Genomic DNA, 27,106 nt, shown 5'->3' with positions numbered 1-27,106 from the left:
AAACAGAGTGCCTCAGTCTGAACTTCTGCACGTACCCAAAAGAAGCATGTTTATGAAAAATTACTATGAAGCTGTAAAAAATATCTTTGGTTTATTTGAATGACCTTGTTCATTTTGGCACGCAATGTTTTATTGTCTCCTGTTATATATATGACGTGGCACTAAGGGTTAGTATGAACACTCTACTGGCCAGCCAGCTCCAGTAATGTTAGTACCCTTCTATTAAATTGACAAATATTTACTCACTTCCATGTATTTTCTTCAAGATCAGTAAACCACAAACAGAAGTGCTGGTTCTTCTGCATATCAGTAAGTAGCAACAACGCGTGTATGATATAAAACTCCCTCTTTGCATTTGATTACTATTTTGATGAGGTATTCCACTAAAGTCATATGTCTACTACTTTAACATATGATGCATTATGTTCTCTGAATTCTACTGCTTTACTGGAGAAACGAGTTCTTATTTCTAGATTTTTTTTAATGCTTTTGAGGACTTTCTGGTGATTGTTTGTTAGTTTTTTAATTGTGCTGTATTATGAATAACTGTTCTTCAGACTAGTTATCTCTTCTAGTTCAGTCAGTTATGGGTGGTGTTAGTTAATATTACATGATTGGATTTAATGGCTTCTTTCCTATTGCTAATTGCTTCTGGACAAATAAAAAAAAATGCATGGAATCGCTTTGATTACAGGGGTACAAGATTATAAGTGTTTTCAGATGCAGTATTTTCTAAAGTTAAAAAACATTTTGGATAAAACACAAAATAACATTTACCTTCCAAATCATATTTTATTATACTGGACCCCAGGTGTTACCAAGGCATTATTTCTATCTACAATTTATTCACTACTTGTGTTACTTCTGTTCCTTTCTCTGTGGATGGCAGTCTCTTCTCCTTCTTCTCCTTTAGTCCAGAACTTTTGTGTCTGCAAAAACACAGAAATCAGATTATGTTGTCTTATTTTTCACTGAAATATGGAGCAGTTAATTGTAGTTACACTTAGAATCATAGAATCCTTAGAGTTGGAAGGAATCTCTGAAGGCCATCTAGACCAACTCCCCTGCATTGAACAGGGACATTAGGCTGCCCAGGACCTTATCCAGCTTTATCTGGAAAGTCTCCAGGGATAGGGCATCAACCACTTATTTAAGGAGGGAGTTCACATTACGTCTTTTTTGGACTCAATTTTCTGAGCTGGGCAGGTCTTAGGCTTTCTCTTACCTTGTGTGCAGTGCACAGAGGAGTGGATGTGAATGGCAACTGTCACTCTGGTGCTGCTATGTGTATTAATGACTGCTGATTAGGTTTTGAAAAGTGAACCCTCTGCATTGGTAAGGCTTTTGATCTCATGAAGGATTGTGTGCAGTTTGGGGCACTGCAGTATAAGAAGGACATAAAACTATGACAGAGTGTCCAAAAGAGGGCCATGAAAATGGCAAAGGGTCTGGATAGTAAGATGTATGAAGAGTGGTTGAGATGCCTTGGTTTGTTCAGCCCACAGTAGAGGAGTTGAGGGGAGGCCTCATGGCGGCTGCAGCTCTCAAAAGGAGCGGAGGGCAGCGCTGAGCTCTGCTGTCTGACAGCAACAGGACCCAAGAGAATGGCATGGAGTTGTGCCAGGGGGGTGGCAGGTTGGGTGTTCAGAAAAGGTTGTTCACCAGAGGGCAGTGGGAATGGAACAGGCTGCCCAGGGCAGTGGTCGTGGCATCAAGCCACAGATGAAGAAGCATTTGGACAATACTTTCGGAAATATGGTTTCAATTTTGAGTGGTCGTGTGTGGAGCCAAGAGTTGGACTCGGTGACCCTTATGGTTCCTTTATAACTCTGGATATTCTACACTTCCATGAAAGTGCTTGTGTTTCAAAGGCACCAAACCTTCACCAGCTGCCACTTCTTTTAAGTAAGTCATGCAGCAGCTCTGAAAACTGGGCCAAGAGAGTTTCTACTTTTTTTATGCTATGTGCCAGCCCCACGTCTATCATAAAATCCACATCAGGCATTTGCTTTCTATCTGGGATGTTGCTAAAACTGATCAGTTAGTTTCAGAAGTGACCTACTACCAAACTTAAAATAACAGCTAATCGCCTATTTTAACAAAAGCCCAGATATGGTAAGTTGTTCTTGCTCCCTCCCAGGCAAACAAGGAAACAAACCTGTTTCCTTTGAAGAAAATAGTGCATGTAGCTGGGAACCTTGGGGCTGGGGCAGCACGACATTTCATTTACCACTCTTTCCCTTCAGTTGAATTCTGTAAATGCAAATTCTTCATGGCTTCAAAAGCTTTTCATAAGCAGCTGCTGATGTGTGTTACCCAGGCTTAACTTTGAGTCTGCGACATAAGCCCTAGGTAATGCTCATGAAATAAGAAAGTACTAAAAAGTAACAAGCCTGACATACAGAAATTTGAAACCCAAGCAAATACAGAGGGTCCCAGTGGGTGGGAACCAATGAAGACTAAAAATGTCTTTGCTTCTGTAGTTCTTTCAGGGCGGCATAACCAATATGTAAAATGTAATCTGAATTCCATGGGGAAGGCTAAAGAGGGCAGCTAAGTTAGGTTTAGCCCCAGAAACATGATTCAAGAACTACTTCAGTTATCTCTGAAGTTAACTGACTAGCTTAACTGAGACTCAGCTTTGGGACAGTGGTATTTGAGTGGATAGGGAAACAAGCAGAGTTTATTTTTCTTAAACATTAAAGTCATTACTGTCAGTAAATGATGCAGACTTTGGTATAGATGGGGAAGGGAGTGGAAGAATCCCTATTTTAGGACTGCACAGAAAATCTGTTTTGTGTACCTGTTTTCTTCTAAGAGGGGGAAAAAATACAAATCCCACTGAGTTAACACAAAGCAAAGAACAGTTTTAGCTTTGCTAGAATGAAACGCAGCACAAATTCTCAGAAGAGAATTACATGAGCAAAACACAATGCTTTTGTGTATTAGTTCCTCTGAGAACAGCAACAAATTTAGCTAGCTTTGATCTTGATGTTGCTTAGAAGTGGGAAGTGAAAACGCTTTCAGTGGTCTAGTTAAAGGTCATCAGTATCTTTATTCCTAGTTGAAATTCACTGAATACAGTGAAGCAATTCCCCAAATCCAATGTGCTCTCACAAGCCTGATTTTACTTTTTTTTTTCCTCTGGGCAAGTGACTTTTCTTCAATACCTAAAATACCTACCTCCATGTGCCTGAAAATAGGGGATTAGGGAACTCCTCTGAAGAAGTGGTCCCTGCGATAACTTTTCCAAACTAAAATTCTTTCAGCGTTAGTAACAGTGAGAACCAAGTCAGAAAGCACTGTTCGGGCAGCCGTGCCAAGCAGCTCGCTGTGGGTGCCTGCTGCCAGCCTAAACCCCTGCCCGAACTCTCCCTCCAGGCTGCAATTCCACCTCCACCTGCCAGCCGAGCGACAGGCGGGCAGAAGGGCGGTCCTGCCCGTGGCGGGGTGCGGGCGATCCCGCCCGGGAGGCAGCTGCAGGGCACGGCCGGTTCGGTAGTAGAGTAGAGTGGGGTTCGGGCAGCGGCTGGTAAAGGTTCTATGGGGCTGGTCCTCCTGGTCACCGAAAAGAAAGGGCACAGCATGAGGTGTAAAGGTAAGCTGAAATAATACGAAGAAAGGCACAGCCAGGAGCCTTAATTGAGGATGCTTAAGCTATATATGTATTTTTAATGTCGGGTTGATTATATGTTCTGTTATCCTTTTAGCCTAGATCAAATTCATGTGTGTTTCTGCTTGTATGTGTTAAGCTGTATCAAGTAAAGCCTGGGCACAGCTGGCACCTCAGTTGCTTACTACCTCTAAACTTTTTTTAGCAGGTGCGTGGCAAAATACATGAGCACATCTTTGGTCCTTAGCATGATAATCATGATTGTATTACATCCAGTAAGTTTAGTTCAAGCTAATGATGGAAACCTTCCATCCTGTACTGAATCATTCACACTAATCCAAATGCGAATCATCTAGAGACTATTAAAACAGGCTGCTGAGATAGAACCTGTTGCTCTAATTTGCACTGTTAGTAAGATTTCCTCAAAGGCAGTCTTTAATCACACTATTACATGTTTCTTTATCATTACATTTCAGTCAGATAATTGTGCTACTTAAATAAAGTGGCACGTGAAGAAATGCAGATGTAATGTGAACATTCTAAATATCTACTCTTTCCAAATGTTTTGATATGGAACTTTTGATGTTTGGCTTTATGGGGTATGGGGTAGGGGAGTTACTTGGGTTTTTGTTTGTTTGTTTTTCTTTCTTTTTTGGGGGGAGGGGGAGAATTTCCTTTTTTTCCTCTTTTTTCTGCATATGTTTTGTTTAACGTAACCTTTGTCTTTATCTCAGAATCATACAAGAAAGAATGACAGTGAATCAAAGTGTAAGTTTCACAGAAAACGACATCTCTGAAACTGGTAAGTAGCAGGCACAAAAACAGCATGTGCATTTACAGAGTATATTCCATAACTGTATCTGAAAGTGCATCATAAATCTTTCCTCACCACCACAGAGACAGCATATGTACAGTATCTAAGTCTGTACACTTGCTGGCAATTTACTGGACATACCCGATTTTTCTCCTTAATCATTTCAGCCCACTTGGTTTCTGTTGAGAATTCAGTAACTTAAAGCCACCACCTAGAAGACATTAATGCATGAGTCATTCCACCGACTTCAACAGAATTCATTTACCTGTGTAAAATTCGTATTTAGGTGTGTCCTAGTCTGGGCTAGAAAATGCTCTTTAGACAGGCTTGTTAAGGTTATTTCAAGTCTTTTATATAAGCCTTTTTTTGAACTGACTGATGAGAGAATATGAAAAAGAGCATACAGAAAATTCTACTCACTCAGCAGTCAAGGATAGTTTGGATGGGAAACTGTTGGTGCATTGAGCCCTTTTCCCAACCATTTCTTTATCCATTTATTATATCCCATCCTATGCTTTTACAGTTTTAAGCTTTCTAGGATAGGAGTCCTCTTATGTAGATTGTCCTTAGCACAAAGGAGGTGAGTGTGTGACAACTACTGCAGTGCAACTAATAGTGATGATTATTACAGGCAAATGCACGATTCCTGAGTGAACTCACCTGTATTCAATGTTACCTACACCAATTATAACTTTCACTATAAGCAATTCTGCTTATTTCTTTAGGACTTATGTTTTTTGCAGCCACTTCTGTAAGCGTTGAATCATTGCTCAGTTAGACTTTGATAGCTTGTCTGTGTTAATATATTCTTAACTGTTTTCATCTCAGAAACCTAGCTGGAAGCTTTTTCAGGAGAGGAGCAGGTAAACTGAAGAGAAAGGAAGCTTCAAAAAGAAGAGACTGGTCTGCCCAAGAATAGAAGAAAATATTAGTCTTTAAGTTTGAAATTGAAATTTTTCTTCTTTTGAAAGCGAAAGAATTATCAGGGAAAGCTGTAACAGACTACTAGAAAAAAAAGTGGAATGTTATGTTAAGAAAATCTGCTTTTTATTCTGCAGAATTTGCAAGCATGGAATATGATAACCCTTCTTTCCAACATGAGGAAAATCTTGAAGAAAGTGACCAGTTGAAGGCCAAGAAAAAAAGGTAGGACTTCCTGAACTCAGCAGATTAGCCATGGGTATATTGGGTGCGGGGATATATTTTTAATATGATTTTGCTAAAAAATGCTTATGTTAATTGTATTCTGTGTCTTCTAGGAAAAAAGATAAGACAGAGAAAAAGGTGGTTGGCATCTTTGAACTGGTCAGTGCCTGGATTGGTGGCTTACTTCTTTTGTCATTGTCAATTGTTTGCCTATTAATTGTGATTCAGAAATTGAAAAAAAGAAAAACACCCCAAAACCCAGAGACCTAGGAAGACCTTTGGTGCTGTTACATAAAGTCCTCGCCTTAGTGTATTGGTAGCACTTAGAGCACTAAAAAGGAATTGGTTTTGGAGAATGAGGGTTACCTGTGCTGAGGCTGATCTAGGCTATATGTACTGTGCACACCCTTGCCTGGGCTCTGTTTAAAAAGGGTTTGTCCTGTGCTTGATGTCTGAAGGACCTGCTGTTTGAGAGGGCTGGGGTTATGTTTTTGTGCCCATTTTTTCTACCTAACAGCTATTCCTAAGCAACTCTACACACAGACTTGCTTTTTCTAAAATAAGAGAACTCCTATTGTTCTGTGGTTTATTGCATGTCTGTTTACGCTTTGGGAGTGTGTTTAGCACAGTCGAGAATAAAATGTTCTCATTTCAGATGAATCACATCCAGGAGCAGCTATTGAAGTTCGTATTCACTTTTGTTGTTGTTGTTGTTGTTGTTTTCTTTTATTTTTGTTTTTTACTATTTCCAAAGTGAGGAAACATTTAAGGATAAGTAAGCCTTAAGGTGCAATTGCAGTTAGAGACCTTGTCTTCTGGTAGATCGAAGCAAGGTGCTGATCACCCTTGTTTAAATTTCAATAAACTGTATATATGTGGGACCTACTACAAAATTCTTCTTGTGTTCTGATTTTTCTTTTAGTTGTAGTCTTGCTGCTTTTTAGAATACATAGATGCAAATGTGTTCAGTATGTCTGCTGTACTGTATTTAGTATGCGAACTGCCAGGCATAACTTTACTCTTTTTCTTTAATGCTCACGTAGTTCCGCTATGCTGATTGGGTGGATGTACTTTTGATGGTGGTTGGTTTGATCGCAGCTGCTGCTAATGGTACTGGATTACCACTCATGATCATTATCTTTGGAGATATGACAAATGCCTTTGTTCTAAGCGGTGTGAATTCAAGTATGTCAGAAGGTAAATTTAGAATTAGACTTCCCCACATACCATTATGTTTTGTTACTGGAGCTAAGGCTGATACATGACAGAATGAGTGCATGATTAACAAAATTCAACTTTTTGCAAATTACTCGATCATGTTAAATTGTCATGGCTTGAACCAAATAAAAAGTATGTGCCTTATGAATCAGTTTCATCTCGTGTAGGATGGTGAAGAGAATGAATAACTTCTGTATCATCATTTGTCAGCTGCTTGCTATTAGAAGTTCAGGGAAAAATAAATGTGTGTCTGCCACATGTCTTGCCCTAATTGGAAAATACAAAAGACTTTGAAAGTGGTAACCCTATATTGTCATAATTTATCTTTTATGTATGATACATTCATAAGTACTTTTTTCCCCACAGGTTCTTCAGTAAATAATTCCAGTTGTCAACTAACTACAGATGTAGATATAGAAGCTGAAATGACAAAGTAAGGAGTTGTCATAGTCATTCCATTAACAGAATATTTGGGGAATTTGTATGCATGTGATCCCTTTGAGTGGAATCCAAATTTTTACCTGCTCAGAAGGGCTTCGTTGTAATGTGCTGCAGATTTCCGTATTTACTTTGGTGGGGTACATAATTATTGTTGCTTTTTGTGTAACCTCTCCCACAAGAAGCAGTGAGGTTATGTGGTCTTTTGTTCCCTTATCACAGGTTTGCTTACTACTATGTGGGAATTGGCTTTGCTGTGTTGATCCTGAGCACCGTCCAAGTATGGACATTTTTGATCGCTGCTACAAGGCAAACATCAAGGATTCGGCGGAAGTTCTTTTTTGCAGTGCTCCATCAGGAGATGGCTTGGTTTGATAGTACCCAGATAGGAACACTGAACACTAGACTTACAGAGTGAGGACTCTGTATTTTTTTGTTGTTGTTGTGTTTTTGTTTGGTTTTGACCTCCTGAGCGGGAAGAATGGCAGTTTTTGTTTAAACGCTTACAAGATAGTCTACAGAGATTTTATTTTAAAAGAATAAATGAACAAAACCACTGAAGCCTTTTCCATCACAGTGAAATTAAGACGTTTGTGAGGGAGAAATTCATTATTATTTGTCCACTTCATTTGTTTCATTTCTGTGATATCAGCATTTGAAAGGGTTATGATGTGAAATGAAGTATTCTACTTGTCTGATGTGAGCTATCTAGCATTTATGAAGTATGTGGCAGACAGTGCTAAACAAAAAAATCTGCTGTTTCCAACTATTTACAAATACTGAAAAGCTCTGACACTTTATTGAATGGAAGCGAACTCATGCTTTTATCAAGTTAGACCTCAGGCTGGACTCAGTCCAATGTCTCTTAGTCCTTGGTACTTTTCCATATTCCTCAGTGGATTTAGATTTTAGGACTATGATTGAAGATGCAATAGGACTGTATGTACAAGTTCAGACTTTTCTGGGTCTTAAGACAGCTTTGGTCAGAGCTATGTCCTGAAAAGTGGAAGAGAACCCAAAATGAAATTCCTCTCAGCTCTAGTGTCTGTACTCACTGAAGAGAAAATGGGAAAGGAAAAACAGAGGTTCTTCCAAATAATGATTTTCAGATAGAATGGAGATAACACTTTCTCTGAGACTGTAACCTAAATTAGGAGTGTGAAATGTATTGGACAGCACAAAGGAAAGAGTGGTTTGGAGAGGGTCACAGGAGGTGAGTAAGCAGTTTGGCTGCTTACTTGTGTTACTCCATTCAGATTCTGGGTAAGGAAACCAGGTCACAAGTGACCTGGTAACAGGGCACAGAAACAGCAGGAAATTGTAGAAAGTAAAGAAAACTACTCCTAAAAAATAGGTGCCTGCTTTGCTTTGGCCACAGAGAGACTAGTGGTACTGCTCAGCAGCTGCGGTTAGAGGTTTTGGAATCCCAGTTAGGAAATAGCCATGCAGGATGAAATAGGGGAGAGGTAGAATTATTGAAAGCTAACAATTATCTTTTTTTCTCTATTGTTATTTGCAGTGATATCAACACCATCCATGAAGGCATTGGAGATAAGATCTGTATATTTGTACAGTTTTTTTCCACATTTGTAACAGGGATTATTATAGGATTTGTCCATGGGTGGAAGCTAACACTGGTGATTTTGTCAGTCAGTCCACTGCTTGCTGCATCAGCTGCAGTGTGGTCAACTGTAAGTATTCTGGGGTTAACAAACAAAACTAGTTCTTTTCGTATACAGAGAGGAGGGTCATAATGGGATAAACCTAGAGTTGTTTCTAAGTTGGGAGATTTGTTCCACACTTCCTTTATAATTTCTGCTTCTGTAGCTTCTGTGGGTTCCCAAGCACTTACTTGCATGCCATTCCTCCCATCTGTCTAGTCTGTCTCCATGTCATGTGGCAGGAGGAGAATCTGCATCAGCATCTTCCTTGCATAGTATTTTTCTTGTGCAGAGCACTGCCTGAAGACACATTTCTTGCAGATGATTTACCAGGCTTCATGCTGTTAAGATTTGCATCTGTGGAGTACGTATAGTCTTCCCTTTCAGACAAGGAAAGGTTTTTCCCTTGTCATGTACTGTAGCCACATTTATGGGTACTGCTTGCTCTTCCAAGTGGTCACTTACATAGGTTTTTTTTACCCCTATTCAAGTATTTCAGAGAAGGTAGGAAGAGTATTGGGAGCTGTAGTGTGATTAGCATACATAATTTAATATTTACTGCTGTTTTAGATTCTGAACACCTCAGTTTGTGATTGTTTTTTAATATGCTCTTGAGAGCCATTCTGAAAAAAAATGCTGTTTATTCCCTTTATCTAGAGAACAGTGCTATTGCTACAGTCCATTAAATTTTTCCTTATGAAGTAGAGTTCCCACACTTCTTCATGGGAGCCCAACCAGCTACAACTCACCTCCTTGATCCCATACACATAACAGTGTAATCTGTACTTGTTCTTAGCCCAGAAAGAATATCTTAAGTCATCAGCTGATGTGATACTGTCCTTAACTGCAGTAGGAACACTATGAGAAAAGCTGGAGTTGAGAGTAATTCAGGGCCCAGAGGAGATGACCTTGTTTTCATAATGTTCTGTCCTTTCCCTTGATTGTTAATTGCTCTTATTCACCAATACAGTGTGCATATCACTTCAGTATGCTGCCGTAACATACAGTTTTCAACTTCCAGCTTCTGGCATCCCTTACAGCTAAAGAGCTATCTGCTTATGCCAAAGCAGGAGCTGTGGCAGAAGAGGTCTTGACTGCAATCAGGACTGTTGTGGCTTTCAATGGACAGCAGAAGGCATTAGCACAGTAAGCTTTTTGAACTAATACTTGTATTTAAAATACAGAATATGTGTGAGACTGTGGGTTTCATTTTACTTTGGTTGAGGTTTTTTTGTTTGTTTTTGGAGAGGGAAGGCAGTAAGATTCTCATTGGCGACCGTTTATTCTTCTGTTAAGTGTATAGCTCACCTGAAGGTAAACATAACTAGTCATAGTCAATAGAGGCTGTTTGGTGTTATCACTGTAGCATAGACACAAATTTCTCTTCTGGATGAGATCTGGAGTCTAATTTAGAAATGAAAGCGGTGGAAAGGTTGTCTTTACCTAGTAGTCAAATACAGCCAAGCACATGGTTAATAGATGACTTTTTAGAACATGCATTACTGTTCTGATCTTTGATTAATGGCTTACATTTAAGCCTCACTGGTTACTGGTCTTAAATAGAATAGCATCATTGCCTTTTATTGCTGTAATGGTTTGCAAATAACATCTGTTGGCATAATGCAGCGTTGGTCCTAGTCATGTAATCTAGCAACTTACCTTTTACAAGCCAAATGTGGCTAATCACAAATGTAACACTTGTTACTAGATACATCTGCAAAATAAATGATAATATTAACTCTGTAGATATGTTATGTCACCAGTATCACCCTGCTGGAAAAGGCAAAGCAGAAAATCTAGACTGGATGACTCATGTTTCTTCTTTTTCGACAGCAATTTGTCCCACTCTTGTGTAAATTTTCTTAGATGGTAGTTCTAGCTCAGGGTCCTGCTGCCTGCTTCTGCATGTCTCCTTCTAAGGACTGAGTTCTGGATATTCTATATCATATTCTATTTAACTGGATTTGCTATGAATTTGCAAAAAATTTGTGACTTCTTTACTTTATAAAAAGGGGAAAAAAACCAAAACAAAACAAAACAAGAAATGACATAGATTAGACTTTCTTGGTCCTTACCAAATCCAGTGGTGAGAACTACTTCAAACTGCTTTTTAACTATTTTCTCCTTTTTCCATTGTTTTCTGGGTGTTTTTTTTTGTTTGTTTGTTTGTTTGTTTGTTTTTCCCGCTAAGGTGGCATCTTTTCTCTTCTTCCACACTTGCTCACATTAAATGGAAGAAGAGCTTTGGTACGAGTGGCTTTCCTAGAAATTACTGTCTTCCTGTGGGGTTAACTAGACTTCCCCTAGTGACTTTCAAACTGTAGATTGTGACTCCTACATAACTCTTACAAGATTACCTCAGAGTTAGGACCCTTCAAGGCATAGTACTTTCACAGTATCTGCGTAGATTGCTCTGAAAGTAAAGTCTGTTATTTATTTCCATGGAAGCCACAACAGATACAAAAGTGCACAATAACACTATTTGATAGAGCAAATTCTCACCTGCAAAACACTCTTTTTTTTGCATAGGAGCCACCATTAGTTGATGCATTCGGATGAGCTGATCAAAACACTTTACATCTGGCAGTATAACAGCTATACATGTCTGTCCAGAACGTGGCTTGACTTTCACGTTGCAGCTACCGCTGCTGAAACATACCACCTACTGCCTCTCTGTGCTTACATCCACTAGTTGGACATTTGTTCAGCAAGAGCTGACGAATGTCAATGGGTGCTGTTTTTCCTTCATGGAGGCATTCAGTTCCACCGCTTTACTTCATGCACACTTCTATGTCAGATACCAGTCTAGCAGACTGTCCCTCTGCTGCCATCTGTCGTACAGCAACAACATGTAACTGGTGGGAAAGTTCAGCCTCTGCTGCTGTACCAACAAAATCTGCCTCTGATGTCCTGGGCCAACAGAAGAAAATAAGAGGCAACCCTCTTTTGGAGCAACCCTCTTACATTTGCAAGGAGCTTTCAGTCATCTTATACTCTGGCATCACTCTGGCTTCTATTTAACTGCCTTCATCCATAGTATTTATTTTTGTGTTCATGTTTATTTATTTGTAAATGTGAATTTGTCTTTGATAGATAATGTTGATAAACATTTTTCAAGACCTCCTTTAAGGCTAACGCAAACAAATCGCTCTGGTGATGGTTTTTATCATGATGATGAAGTCATGCTACTTAAATGTTTTCAAAGTATGCCTTCTGTAGTGCTGTCATCTAAAAATGTGAATGACAAGATTAGATGATCTCAGCATGTGTCCAAACAAAATTATTCAAAGGAATTCTATATCTGCTAGTCCCTTGTCAAAAATACTCTGTACGTTATGTGAAAAGCTAGTTGCTTTTGTGATGGAGAAACCTCTTAACCAGAAAAGAGCATAGGAAACACTGATCTGATGGCTTGTCAAATTATGGTTTCCCTATCTATTTCAGATATGATACTAATCTAGAAGCTGCCAGACGTGTTGGAGTGAAAAAATCTATTACTACCAATACATCTCTGGGTGTTTCACAATTTCTTATTTTTGGATCCTATGCACTTGCATTTTGGTATGGAACAAAGCTCACTGCTGAGGAACAAGAAAATTATGACATTGGTCGTGTGTTAATTGTAAGTACGAGAGCACAACATTAAAAAAAATAGTAATTCTGCAGAATCAAGAAAGTTCTGTTATGTAAGAAGTGCTTATGATCCCTTCTTTATCTGAAGTGTCCATTAAATTAACACCAGCTAGAGACTTCGAGTAGGAAACTCTCGACTAAATTTTGAAATGTTGAGGGTCTCTTAATTTTGATGACATCTGGAAAAAAAATAAAAAATTAAAAGAGAAAGATGAGTTCTGTTTGTAGGTGATGATTAAAAAAAAAAAAAAAAAAAGCACATGTGAAAAAAGTTACCAATCATTGCAGAAAAAAGTGGGAGTGGGCAAGAGTGACTGAAATATACCTTTCACTTGAACGTTTAATTTCTGTAGAAAGGGTGCAGAGAGCTGTTCTGGGTATGTGACAGCTAGGTGAATCTGTAATCACTGTTAACATCAAGGCTTTTCTCTCTCTCTTGCAGGTGTTCTTCTCTGTGCTTATTGGAGCCTTTTCCCTAGGACAAGCAGCTCCCAACTTGGAGAGTGTGGCTAATGCACGTGGGGCTGCCTATGAAGTATATCAAATTATCAATAAGGTAAGAATCTAAAGAGAAAAGCATTTCAACCAGACTTAAATATTTCACCTTGTGCTTAAAAAAAAAAAAAAAGAGAAACAAGCCACCTTCCCCACTCCCACTCCCCCCCCAAAAGAAACACCCCACAACCCAGAACATGAGCTCTATAGATGCTCAGCACTTAAATTAATATTGCTTTTCAAATGAAGAAAATTACCTCATTATTTGTTACAATGAGTGGTAGGTGATCTGGTATGTGCATCATTATAGACGAAGTCTTCTCTAATATTAGTTTTATGGCTCCCTTGGGAAAGAATTATGGCCCTGCTCATTTTTATTTTCTTAAATGCATATATGCACAGTTTTGGCTGAGGTGGTTTTGGTGCTTTGATTGTGGGTTTGTTTGGAATTTAAATACTGCTAATGAAGCTATATTAATCTCAGTCCTGCTGTTGTGTAGCAATTGGATATCTGTGTATATGAAATAATTAAAACAAGTAGAAGTCCAAAATTTGTACAGAAATAGCTATATCATTCCTCTCTAAATGGGTGTAAAACTCCTCCTGAGCACTGTGTTTTGTCTGCGAGATAATAAGTTATTCAGTTACAATTCTTGTTCGTTTGCACTTGAAAACGCACCATAATTGTAGAATTAAACTTTGCTCTCTTGCATTCAGTGTCCTGCAAATAATCTGTAACTGCTTTGCAATGGTGTGATGCAGTGTAAGCCATCAGCTATGTACTAAGCAATGTATCCAGCAGAAATATTCCAAAGTAATGAGCACTATATGTTCAAAACTTCTTTCCAGAAACGGCTTATAGATAGCAGTTCTAAGGAAGGCTACAAACCAGATAAGCTCAAAGGAGAAATTGAATTCAGAAACATCCATTTCAGTTACCCGTCCAGGCCTGATATTACAGTAAGTGTAAATTTCAGATGTACCTGCTATACTTAAATCTTGCAGCCCACGTGCAAGATTTTTTCTCTAATCCTTTTGTTGCTTTTCTTGTATGCTAAATGCATTCCTACCTTTGGAGGTTGCGAGCTAAGGGAAAAAGCAAACATAATGTCAGAAGATAAAGCTGTTTATCTACTACCACTGTCACCACCTGTGCACTATTCTTCTGTGCAGGACAAAGCTAAGAAAAGGTTTTGTGTTGCTCCTACTCTGAATTTCTGTGCACAAGATTGATGATAAATGAAATAAGGGTTTTCTTCATTGTTGCCCCCCATCCCCCTTCCCAAATACTTGTCACTAAAACTCCCACACCTTACAGTTAAGCCTTGGAGTTGCACTTTGCAGTCTCCTGGTTGTTCTGAATTGCTGTGATTTGCTGCATGAGGAATTGACCTGTGAGATAGTTAGACTTTGTAACAGCATGCCTCCAGATGAATCCAGTCTTGCCTCTCCAAACATACATTAGCAAATCTAATGCTATTCTGGACAAGTGTTAAAGTTGCTCTTCAATAAGCAAATGTTCATATCCTCTGCCAGCTGAACTTCCTCAGTAACTGTATCGTGCAGTGTTATTTCGTTGTCATGGTGATCTAATCCTGTGGTGATACAGTTGTGTATTGTTGAGTATGGTAGAAATAAACCAACAGTTTGTAATCCTTTGAAGACATTTGTAATAATGAAAGAATGTTTTGCCACAGTTCTTTGATGATTAAGAAACCAGTAGAAGTAAAGATTTCAAGTGTCAACAATTGAGGACTGAATATGCCAACTGACAGATGAGGATGGGGAATTTCGTTTCACTATGGCTGTCTCTTTGGATGTGTCACTTCAGTTATCTGGAGTCTGTCCCATCACACATCAAATCCTTTTCCAGAACAAAGAGCACCAAAGGATGGAACCAGATTTGGGCTCTCTGCCTAACTGAAGGTTTTTTATTTTACTCTTGGCTCAGAAACCAGAGGTGACAGGGCAGCCTTCATCAGACCATTAATTGTTCTTCCTAGAAATACTCTCCAGGCAGATAAGCCTCGTATTGAGCCTGCAAGCTAAAAGGGAGGAAAATAAGGAATGTTTTGTCATCTTTCCCAATTCTACAACTACTTTCTCTGTTAATAGCATTAGTTATTTAATAGAGTAAAAAAGAAACAACAAAGATGTTTAGAAGTTATCTAGTCTCCCAGGCAATTGATGTAACATGGTGTAATCTCCCCTTTGTAGACTAAACTAGATCAGAGTTTTAAGGAGTCCAGCAATTGCCAGTTAATTTTGATAACATCTTACCTGATAGGAGAGTTAGACAATTGGGTGATTGTAACTATTTGCACCTGGTATTCAGAATGTAGCTCTAGCTTGGTAATGTAGGTATCATGATGTCAGCTTCTGAAAGACACAGACCTCACTGGTTGTGACACAGGGAAAGGAGAGCAATATTGTAATCATTTTGATCTCTCATTACAAAAACATGTGTGGGCAAAATTATAAATCAACCCGGTATAAACAAGAAGAGTTCCCATGGCAGCCAAATATTTTGGCAAGAACACAGCATTACTCATGTATAAAATTGACATATTTTGAGGTAAAATATTCCCAAATGTGAAAATGGCAACAAAGGTACCATTCATTTGCATTTTGTCCCTAGTTTTCTGAGGCTATTAGCAATAAGGTTGGAGGTTTATTAAGGACTTTCCAACTATTACCTTGTCAAAACAACCTTTTACATTCAAAAAATAGAGGAAGGCAAACTTGTTTCTCAGCAATAGTATTTCAAAGGTGCTAAATATTTTATTTCAAGATTCATAACTAAACACTGGAAAATGGAGAATCAGGAGAGCATAAGTCCCCGAATCTGCTGCCAAATCTCACCAATCACAGAAACAGAGCAATCAGGTTTAGAATACCAGGGCTACTTCTCTATTAGTTGGTATGTGTTTTCTCAGGAATTTCCCCAGGCACTGAAATGCAATTGTCAGTGCTGGAGGGAACTCTTAAAATGCTTCTTGGCATGAACTTGGTCTGTTCCAGTTATCAATCTTCTCAAATAACTCCCAGCTTGGTTTGGTAGCTAAAAGAGACCAGAAATCATTCCCAAAAAGACAGGTTGTGTGTAGCCATCCTATTTCAAAAGCTAAAACACTACACAAGCACAAATGCAAACTCTTTTTCTATCAGTGCCCCCAGAATATTCCCAGATATACTTAATTTACTGATAATGCACAACACTTAAACTATGCCCCTTTACCACTGCCTTGATTATTGCTACAATTACCTTGATAGGCTGTTTTCTAATCAAATTTGTCAAACTGAGATATACATGTTTGTTTGTTTGTTTTTCTAGATCCTCAAAGGTCTAAACTTGAAAGTTCAAACTGGGAAGACCATTGCTTTAGTTGGTGCTAGTGGTTGTGGGAAAAGCACCACTGTTCAGCTGCTGCAAAGATTCTATGATCCTGACCAAGGAGAAGTGAGTACTCTTAAGCGTGCTGTAGTTTAAGGGATCTGGAGGAGGAGGAAGGGTTGGGGAGCAGAACAACACACTAGTAAGATACGTGTAAGTTTTCCATGTTGACTGCATCTTTGACTGTTGATCAAATCTGAGCATTTCTCTTTGTATGTATGTATTTCCATAATTTAAACTTCAAATGAACCATCTTTTTCTGGAGGCCTGACTTCATTGTTCTCCCCCTTCTTTGTGATACCAGTAGTAAGTACCACAAGTCTATAAACTTGTATCTATTCAAATTTATTTTCATTAACATGTTTTTTAAGATACTGTATTTGTTTTGAAGCAAAGTAGCATCCAACAAAACTTTTTGCTTTTTTTTTTTTTTCCATTGGTCATAAATTGGAGAGAGTTTTCCTATTTAAGTAGTCTTTTTCCTGTCTTATTTTTCCTCTATCTGCTATACCACAGCAAAATTTTCCACCATCACTCATCATTCTGTCATTGCTCCATGCAATCAGGGAATGGTAAATTCTTCTCAGAAACTTCCAAGGGGGACACAAAATGGAGAAAAATAATACTAACAGTTGAATGCTCTTAAATACTGAGCTATCACTGCATTCGAGATAGTTATCAATTATCAGCATAGTAGCTTCTTAAACTTGATATTTCTGTGGTTCATTCCTACCTGTGTTTCAATTTACTGTTCCTCTCCTGTGCTGATTTTCCAAATATTTTGAGGATCGCATTGCAAATGATCTAGTAAAAGAAAAATGACCTCCCATTTATTTTGACTTGGGTTGTTTCTTTTTGGGGTAAAGCACAGCCACAGAAGCAATTGCATAGCTATAGCTGGGAAGACCATAAGACAATAAACTGGCATGGAGGCATGTAAACAGGGTAAAAAGCCTATAGGAAAGCTGGAAAACTCTTAAGCCAGATTTGTTCTCAGACTGAATAGTTACTGAATAAAAACCTAACGTCTTCTCTGGTTATGCTGCTCCTTACCATTTTGTATGTTTTGCAGCAGATGCAAAAACTTCTGTTGTTGCTGCTTCACCATTTTTGTCCTCGTAGCTGATACTTATAAAATGTCAAATAATTTTTATTAAATAAGTAGAATGTATTTCCTCAGCTTCTGACATACATTTTTAATCTCAGGTCACCTTAGATGGTCGGGATATTCGGACACTTAATGTAAAGTGGCTAAGAGAAAATATTGGTATTGTGAGCCAGGAGCCTGTTTTGTTTGCAACAACAATAGCTGAGAACATTCGCTATGGCAGAGAAGGCATTTCTGATGCTGACATTGAACAAGCAGCCAAGGAAGCCAATGCTTTTGACTTCATATCTCGACTGCCTGATGTGAGTTTATGAACTTTTTTTGGAGTAGAATAATGAAAGATCCATTTAGGCTGGTGTCTTGTTTCTGACAGAGAGAGCATGAGAATTTAAGTTGTGGTATAACTGCCCAAAACACTCTTACTAGTCTTCAGCTCAGGGACACTGCCTTTGCTTGGTTCCCCTCAAAGGATTCGTGCTAAATCTGTAAAAAATATCAATACATTAACTGAGGAAGAAGGAAGCTATATTACCACATGTGCTGTTCTCACATAGCCTGGGAGGAGTTGGGCTTTGAAAGAGAAGATGTAGAAATCTAGTACTTTGTCAGGAGCAGCCTGTACACTCAGTAGAAAATAGGAAAGGAAAGTGAAAAAGCATGACCTGAACTAAGGCTGGTTTTAGCAGCTGAGTGCTTTAGCTTTCCGTAAATTGATATTCATGGCTTTGAGCTCCTTCAGATGCTTTACAACTATTAGATGTGTGCATATATAAATATGTGTATGTGTGTATGTATATGTGTTATATATATATAAACATATGCAGTCCTTGGCAAATGCAGAGATGACTTTTTTGGGTTTGTCATGGGAAAAATCCAGGATTTGGACCATTCTTAGGCAAGCAGTAAAGATTGGGACTTTAAAGGAACATAAGTTCAAATGTTGACATGTCAAGTGTGTAATGGGGTAGGAGGGCTTGGCTAAGGCCTAAGCATATGGATATAGCTGTGTGTTTGCTCTGATTATGTTTAAGTCAGTCAGATAAACATATCTCTTGTCTAGAAACTGAGTGCTTATAGTAGTGCAGAGAAGTGAGGATTTCTTTCTAGAGGTGTCCCAACTTCTTTTTTAAACATTTTTCTCAGAAATTTAACACCATGGTAGGAGAGAGAGGGGCTCAGCTGAGTGGAGGACAGAAGCAGCGAATAGCTATTGCTCGTGCCCTGGCAAGAAATCCAAAGATTCTTCTTCTGGATGAAGCTACATCCGCTCTAGATACTCAAAGTGAATATGTAGTTCAAGCAGCTCTTGATAAGGTAAGGGTCATGTTATTGAAGCTGTCAATGACCATGAATATGTTCAGTAGCAATTAAAAACTAACTTACAGTTTTTAGAGCAGCTTTCTGTTGGAATCATGCGAACTGGAAAACAAAATTTAGATTTAACCCCCAGTCCTGGGGCTAAAATGGAATTTAAAACAGCTCTAACTAGGAATCATTTCAGTTGTCTTTAGTAATTAGCAATAACAGTAAAAAAACACTTATGTAGCTAGAACCTATGCTTCCTTTTCAAGTCAGACGTTCATTTGTTGGTGAAATATGGTTAGCATGTTAGGAAGGCAAGGCATGAGGATTGAATGGCCTTTTTCAGATGGAATAACAGCAATGTATAGTACAGTGTTCTTCATACTGATTCTTTGTTGTACAGTTGTTTCATAATTTTCAGAAAGTTCTTGGAATTGAGACATTTTCTTTCTTTATGGAAACTGAGTGCACATCAGACCCCCACACAGAGCATAAAGCAGAGCCAGTTGCTGTAATCTGTTGCTCTTTTTTTTTTTTTCTTTTTTTTTTTTTTTTTAATCAGTCCACTGCTCAAGCTGCTAGGTCATACCTGTACCTCTAGACCCTCCAGCTCACAGTCCTTTCCTCACAGCCCTATTACATCAACAGTTTCAGGATACAGTGGAATACAAACACTTTTCAAAAATTGATAATAAAGAACCCTGCGTGGCTGGACTGGAGTGTATCAAATAATTAATGTTTTAAAAACCAAAGTGAAAAATCCTGCCTTTCATTTCAGTAGTTATGAACAGAGATATGAATTACAAGTATGGCTCAAGGGAAATACAGAACTTACCACCTTTATCACCAATCGGTTTAAATCTGAGGTAATATGTAGCTGCTAAATTCATGTCACTGTACTGATGTTATTAAATCTGAGATAGTACAAAGATGCCAAAGTAACTTTCATCTAATCTGACTTGCGTAGGTGAGACTATTACTGTGAAAGCAAGCACTATAATGTCTCTGCTTCAACTATAGTCTAGTCTTCTTTTGCATGTTCTTTAATTCTGAGTATGTACTCACTTCTTCCAGAAGCATATTGCTTGATTTAGTGGATAACAGAGATTGCCAAATTAAGGCAATTGTTCTATATGCTCTGTCTTCTCAAAACACATGAAATGAACCCTGAATCATAACTTACTCATCTTTATACAGCTGTTTGATGTCCGTCAATGTAGTCTCTGAAGGGGATTTATGAATTTCTTCTCACGTTCCCTTAATGGAAAAAGTGGTGCTAACATTAGTCATTATTTCCGTAACTGAGGAACTATTAACCTCACAAATGCACATCGCTTCTGAGCAGTTGTATGTAGATGCATATAGTAAGATGCTCTTTGGATAACCTTTCATCTTTTTGAGGTATTTTGTTTGTTCTGATCACAAGTCTCAGCTGGAGTGATTGAAGACTTTGCACTTCTACGTATTAGGGCATAGCATGGAAACCACCCAGAACTGAGCTCTTGCAAAGGCTTGTAGTGACCCACATCAGATCACTGAGCCCCAAAAATCCAGATTTCCTTGGAGTAGTTCTTCTACAAAGCTGTCATCTTCTCCACACTTTTCACACCTTTACAGTGCTGGTGCACTGTACTCGAGCAGCAAGTAACTTTTGGCAGTTTCCATGGCTACACAGCATACTTGTTGCACAACTACCTTTTGGTTTTTCCTTTCTCCAAATCTCTACCTGCTCCAGGTGTCAGCAAGGAGGGAAGAAATTTCTCTGGCAGCTGCAGGCTGGCATGTGCACAGTCACTGCGTGAGAAATGTGCCTATAACTTGGCTGCATTTGAGAGCTGCAGGGCATTGGAGCTTATAATCTGCAGACCTATCTTGGGACAATCTAGCTGCAAAATTGAGACTGTATTAGTTGAACATTTGAGAAGTAACTCATTTCAAAGGACTGGAAGAGGGTTTTGGGGAGTGACTAAAGCACCTTTCTGACTCCAACTGTGATCCACTACTCTGCAATTTTCTGTAAAATCTTTTCAGAAGTCATGCAAATGTTACAGTTCCTAAAAATATACTTGTACAAAATTTTTTTTAAGTTTGGATATTTTTGTATTATAAATGCCTAAAATAACCTTGATTTATCAGTCGTAGTCGTGCACATTTTAATGTAAACTGCTATTGCTTTTCTGCAAGGCTCGGACTGGACGTACCACTATTGTGATTGCACACAGATTGTCTACCATCAGGACTGCTGACACTATTGCTGCGTTTGAGAAAGGCATTGTGGTTGAACAAGGAACACACAGTGAACTCATGTTGCAGAAGGGAGTCTACTATTCTCTTGTAATGCAGCAAGTAAGGGCAAATCATTTACCATTTTTATCCTTTTCATCTAACTGTGTCATTTCTTTTGGATGCTAGCCTATTGCTGTGCCATTACACACCAAAACATTTGGCCTATAAATATCAGTGTCCATTTGCTTGAAGCAGCAGCAGTCATGAGAAATGATTTTCACTCTTATTTCTTCCTGCTCAAAATGTCTTTTGATCATATATCCTGAATTCTCACCAGAGCGGAAGCAATGATGTCCAAGATAATGGTACATCAGAAGAAGATGAAGAAACTGAAGCCGAGGAATATGAGGAAAATGACAAAAGTAGTTCTGTGGAGAAACTGAACCTTAAAGATCACTTTGAAGAACGAGTGACAACTGGGAGAGGCAGCATTCGTAGAAGATCCAGCAGATACAAGAGTAAAAGATCCTCTTCTAAGAAAAAGTCCTCTAAAAAGAAGAAAAAAAAAGAGCTGGAGGTTGGTATTAAAGCTTTCAACTTAGATTTTAGTGATTGTATGTAAGCATAATCATAAGCCACGTAATTTTAATTATTTTTAGATAGCTAACAGTCACGCAACCTCTTCTCTGATCCTACCACAGGCTGTACTCACCAGGTTGAGTATTTGCCCCAGGAATATGAGGTAATCATGTACATCTTACCAAAACTTCACTTCAACATTGTTAATGTAGTGAGATAAATGTAAAGTTAGGGAAAGTTTTGTTGTTTATTTATCAAACTTCTTATAACTAGGACATTATTTTAGTGTCAGTGAAATTTTAATTCTATCCAATTAAAACATTAGATTTCAGTTGCAAGATTCTTCTTTACCTTGTAGTATTTTCCAGTGCTGATATTAGTGGATAACATAGTCTATGGGATGTGCTTGCTAAGCTTTAATATCATTTGAATATCATAGTGCATGCGTATCAAAAAGAAAATATATATTAAGACCATAACATTTTGAATTGTTAATGAAACAACTCTATCTCCACCAGCTCTGCTTTCCTGCAGCCTCTCAATCTCTGACTCAGTATATGCTCTCAAAATTCAGTTCTGGATATTTTCAGTCAAATAGTACATTTTAACTAACCAATATCAAACAAGAATAAAAGTCATGAAATTTGAAAAGCAAACCTTGATTTGTCAAAGTTGGGTAAAGCTTGCTGACTACAGTTCATAGAAGAGCTTTAGTGATCTCTGGGTTAGACTAAAGGTAGGCAGGTCAAAAGAAGCTTAACTTTCCTATTTTTGTACTGCTTGGATTCCAGTAATTTTTCACATGAAATGCATTGAAAAAGTTGACAGGAGTTGTGTGATTTTTTTTTTTTAATTACTTGGGTTTTTTTGTTTTTTTTTTTTTTTTTTTTTAAAACTTCAGGACCCTCAAATTGAAGAAGTATAAATTCTTAAGCAAAAATCTTGAATTTTTGGAAATCCATGAAATTTTAGATTTCATCTGGATTTCATCTGTAAGATAACATCTGATTATCTAATGTACTTTTATAAACCTTAGTTTTCTTTGTATCTATATTCCTTAAACCTTAGTTTACTTTGTATCTATATTCCTTCTGCTTTGAGTATGGATTCTGGCTAACACATACTTCAAACAATGTGAAGGGACTGATCTATTCCTATTACCACAAGAAGATACGTATCTTCAAAAAAGAAGACTCTTTAGTATAGTTTAAGACTTCATTTCAGAATGTTGTGGACGTTCATGCTTATGAATTAAGTATTCATCACATTCACAAGTTTAAGAAATGTCCAACTGTTGTAATTAATTATTAAAAAAAAAATCAGTCTGCTTTCATGGCTGAGGCTTTAGCCACCCTAATTTGGCATCTGAAGCACTGCATAAAATAACCAGGAAACCAGTAGTTTACCATAACTCTGTCTTACATTTTGTCCCATTTCCAATATTTTCAGTTTTTGCTTTTCCAAAACTGTTCCTGTAAAGGCACAGACACTTGAATAAATAAGTAAAGCAGAACAGGGCATTTTTTGTACTTTCAAAGGAGATATAGGCTAACTCACTATTATCCATGCCTCTTTCATGCTCTTGGTGATGATGCATAGATGACATCTATACTCAATTGTGTTACTGCCAGCCCACTAGCATTCAGCTGAACTTGAGGGATTTTTTCTTGGCTCTAAACAGCAAGAATTGTATAAAGTTCTTTATAATGATGCAAGTGTTAAAGTTGCCATTCATGCCAACCAATCCTGACTTTCAATGAAATGTACTGACCATCAGTCTCCCCTCATAACTTAGCTGTTTGTTACATTTTTTTCTTCAAACTTTTACTGTGCTGTTGAAGTTCTGGAATATGGAGAAGCAAAGCTACAGATCTCCAGTGTGCTTGTTCACTTTGAGTGCAAAGAGAGGGCTTTCAGTAGTTTATGAAGACAGTTTACTACTCAAAACCTAATGAACTCCTGCTGCCTGTGAATTCTCACATTCTGCAACTTTCCAAGGAAAAATTGCATTCTTCTCTTTCTTTTTTCAGGAAGAAAATCTCCCTGCTGTGCCTTACTCAAGAATCCTGGCTCTGAATAAACCTGAGTGGCTATATGTACTACTGGGAGTGATTGCTGCTGCTGTCTCAGGTGGGGTCCATCCTGCATTTGCTGTTATATTTGGAAAAATCATTGGGGTAAGTTTTTGCAAATGGGCTGCAACCTTGAACTTCATTCATGCTCTGCTAGTATGCAAGGTTAGATGAGACTCATTTGTGTAAATGTAGGTCCCTTGTCTCTCCTAAAGGTATCTCATGCATCCAGGCGCATGTAGAGAGGTGTTGGATGTCTGTTTAGAAAACGGAATTATTAATGCTGCTCCAAAAGTAATACTTCCTATTTTATTATTTTTGCTCATGATGTCAGAGAAGGATGTCAGTAGTATGGCAGTAGACACCAAACCTTCCTGCTAATATTCCATGCTGTTTTGTTGATGTGTGACACATAGCAGCAGAGGGGCAGTCTGACAGGCTGGTGTCTGACATCAAAGTGAGTATGATGCAAAGATACAAATTTCGATTCCCCTATGCAGAAAATGTGGCACCCACTGACATTCATTGATGCTTGCTAAATGTTCATGGAGATCAAATGGTGGATGTTAGAGCAGTGAGGTGATGGGCGATACATTTCAGGAGTGGGAACAGCAATATGAAAGGCAAGTCACATTCTGGATATCTGTAAGTGGCTGTCATACCACAAAATGAAGAGCATCTTGATCAGTTCATTGTAGATTAGCACCAGGGAACTATGTATGGAGCTAAGTGTCATCTTCAGTGAGTTGGAAATGATTGTGGCAGCGTTTGAATATCGCACAGTTGCTGGTAAAAATGCATAGCTAATGATGGTGACTCTGTTGAAAAATTAGTGTTTTGTAGCTGATAATTTGCTCTATCAAATGATGTTATTGTGCTCTTTGCACCTGTTGGAGCTTCTATGGAAATAAATAGGAGGCATTACTTCCAGCGCAACTTACATACATTCATTACTGTTTTGGGAAATTGGATACTGGTATTTTCCTGATAGGTTTCATTTGTCTTCTCCAGTTTATGCATGTTTGGATCAGAACTTCTTTCTAATTGGAATGTTTTGTCTATTTTCCATTCCCCTTACGTTTTGTATAAAGCACATGTCTGTCTTTTAGGCCTCAAGCTGTTCTTGTAAATATGTTAGGTTTGTTTCAGTGGTGTATGCACCCTTTGCTTAAGCTTGCCCCTAGAGCTTTTGATATTCTTTTTGGTTTTTACTTAAATTCTTAGAAGTTAGCTCAGCTAATTTTGAAAGGCACTGATAATGGACTTTGTAAACAAATTGCTGCCTCTTATTATGAGGGGACAGGAGTCTCCTGTGCATTTCCTGTGCATTTTCAAACTTTGAAACTTACCAGTGCAGGTACAGTGACCATCTTGGAGAAGACTGGAAGGAGAACCTGATGGAAAATGATAGGATTTCTAGGCAGCTTGATGGGTGATGCTCCAACAGATGAATCACCTATTATTTTTCATTGGAAGTGATCCTCTAGAGGTGGGGTGCAGTGTGACTGCACTTGGCTGACAGAGAAAAGGAGGAATATCTGGAGCTAGTGGAATGACTTAATATGAGATGTAAGCTAAACAGAAAGCTGAAATGTCTTCTGGCCTTCGACAGAAAATTGAGTGCAGTCTCATTTCAGGATCCAGAATATATGTTATGAGAAATTAAAGCGGTCAAGTTTCTTGAGATGAAGGTTGGTTTATGTAGCCGGCAGCCACTGTATATGTATTCATTTGGGTTGTTTTTTTTTTTTTTTTTTTCTCCTGCACAGGCTTTTCAAGAAAAAGATACAGAAAGAAGGAATAAAAACACTGTGGTACTTTCTCTAATGTTTCTTTTACTTGGAGTGATTACCTTAGCAACATACATAATCCAAGTAAGTGTCACCATGCTGAAATGTTAGAAGTTCTCAGCTCTCCAGTAGAATGCAGGTATAACTCATATCAGTGCACTTCGAGAAGCAAAACATCAAGCAGAGCTTATGAAAACATGCATAAATGCAAGGGCTGTTCCTGAGATGCATGATTTGTATTGATGTACTTACTTAAATATATGGCTATGTTTTCTGTTGGTTTAAATAAACACAGCTCTACTGAAGGCAGTGTGGATTCAGAATGACTGAAAATGTTTTGGGCCAGGCCACAAAAGTCAAAGTCTGACATTTCTAATTGACAATTTGCAGACTCTTGCAAAATAAATACAAAATAGGCTCTTAACCTTGCAGAAAGCATTTTTCATACCAAATAAGAAATGCATAATTTGCTGTCCTCTTTCTACTCTTTCATAGCTTGCAGGAAATACTGCATATTGATGTCTATACCATAAAGTGCATTGGTACAACTGCTGCAAGTGGATGCCTCTGGCAGTGGTTGGAACAGAGGCCAACAATTAGATAAGCTGATTTATCTTGTAATGCTGCTGAGAAATATGAAGAAGTCATTACAATAAAGATCCTGCCTTCTTTGTCATGTTGCTCCCTTTCTGAGGAAAAACAGTGCTTCAGGTTCCAGGAATGTGAATGGCACTCTTCCCAAGACTTACACATGCGCAGAGGGTTGTAGGAGACTTTTTGATATAAAAGCATCAGATGAGAAACTGGGACTGTTTTTTCCCTGCAGGGATTCATGTTTGGAAAGTCTGGAGAAATACTAACAATGAGACTGCGTTCTTTGTCCTTCAAAGCATTACTTCAGCAGGTATGAATTACACAGCAAGGGTGTCATGAGAGCCAGATGGCTTTTGCAGGGCTTGCAAGATACTTGTACTTGTTTGCTTACAATTGTGCAGTCTGAAGAGAAAAAAAAATAGTCTCTTCTGCTACTAGCTTAGAAAAAATATAACTTTTCTGAGTCTTCTATTCCACTCAGCTACTCAGCTCTGCTGCTACAAATAGTCCAATTTTGAAGTGCTGTCACTGCAAATATGCACATTTCTCACATGCTAGTGTACACATGGTTTGCAGCTGTTTGAGCTTAGCTAGATTCCCGAAAGGATGAGCAAAAATTTAATCTCCATTTGCTTGAAAATTATGATGCAAGTATATAACATGTGGACTTAAATCTGTAGGTTTAAATATATATTGTAATCCATAGCAAATAGGCAGTCTGGTTAATTTTTAATGAAGAAGTTAAATTTTACCTATTGCATCAAGAATTAATTGAGAAGAGTGAAGTTACTTGTATTAAACCCTTCCTGTTAATCAATTCATGCAACTTCATGTTGCTTGCATAGTAGTTTTGCAAATGCACAACTTAATGCGCCGTGTACCTGCTGGGGGCATCCAGCAAGAGCCTGGTTGTTCACAGAATCATCCGAAAGGGAATAGGTGAGGGAAAATTCAAGTGATTAAAAATATCACCCATTGCCGTTGGAAAAACAAAGAGGAAGTAAAACCCAAATCTACAAATAT

The 27,106-nt window shown here is 38.2% G+C and overlaps 1 protein-coding gene across 2 annotated transcripts in view; it reads left to right on the top strand.

Annotated features, from left to right (window-relative positions):
- The first annotated feature begins 224 nt into the window (after positions 1–224).
- The window catches only part of ABCB5 (ATP binding cassette subfamily B member 5), a 37,870-nt gene continuing 10,988 nt past the window's right edge, over positions 225–27,106 (top strand). Inside the window, exons 1-20 of one of the 2 annotated variants that reach the window (XM_042816773.1) lie at positions 225–309; positions 4,348–4,415; positions 5,486–5,573; positions 5,687–5,732; positions 6,617–6,770; positions 7,158–7,224; positions 7,452–7,643; positions 8,749–8,920; positions 9,912–10,036; positions 12,335–12,512; positions 12,966–13,079; positions 13,868–13,978; positions 16,353–16,478; positions 17,619–17,822; positions 18,664–18,834; positions 21,007–21,168; positions 21,386–21,625; positions 23,658–23,804; positions 25,469–25,573; positions 26,316–26,393. In XM_042816773.1, the coding sequence (XP_042672707.1) occupies positions 4,364–4,415; positions 5,486–5,573; positions 5,687–5,732; positions 6,617–6,770; positions 7,158–7,224; positions 7,452–7,643; positions 8,749–8,920; positions 9,912–10,036; positions 12,335–12,512; positions 12,966–13,079; positions 13,868–13,978; positions 16,353–16,478; positions 17,619–17,822; positions 18,664–18,834; positions 21,007–21,168; positions 21,386–21,625; positions 23,658–23,804; positions 25,469–25,573; positions 26,316–26,393 (2,532 nt within the window). In that variant the 5' untranslated portion in view covers positions 225–309; positions 4,348–4,363. Of the gene's footprint in view, positions 310–3,521; positions 3,599–4,347; positions 4,416–5,485; positions 5,574–5,686; positions 5,733–6,616; positions 6,771–7,157; positions 7,225–7,451; positions 7,644–8,748; positions 8,921–9,911; positions 10,037–12,334; positions 12,513–12,965; positions 13,080–13,867; positions 13,979–16,352; positions 16,479–17,618; positions 17,823–18,663; positions 18,835–21,006; positions 21,169–21,385; positions 21,626–23,657; positions 23,805–25,468; positions 25,574–26,315; positions 26,394–27,106 lie in introns of those variants that run through there. The other variant, XM_042816772.1, reaches the window with a different exon arrangement.

Source organism: Centrocercus urophasianus, unplaced genomic scaffold (genome assembly GCF_019232065.1).
Source record: "Centrocercus urophasianus isolate 14NV4802_14NV808 unplaced genomic scaffold, USGS_Curo_1.0 seq_16, whole genome shotgun sequence".
NCBI lineage: Eukaryota > Metazoa > Chordata > Aves > Galliformes > Phasianidae > Centrocercus > Centrocercus urophasianus.
Note: the sequence above shows the minus strand (reverse complement) of the source record. Positions and strands in the feature narration are given on the sequence as shown.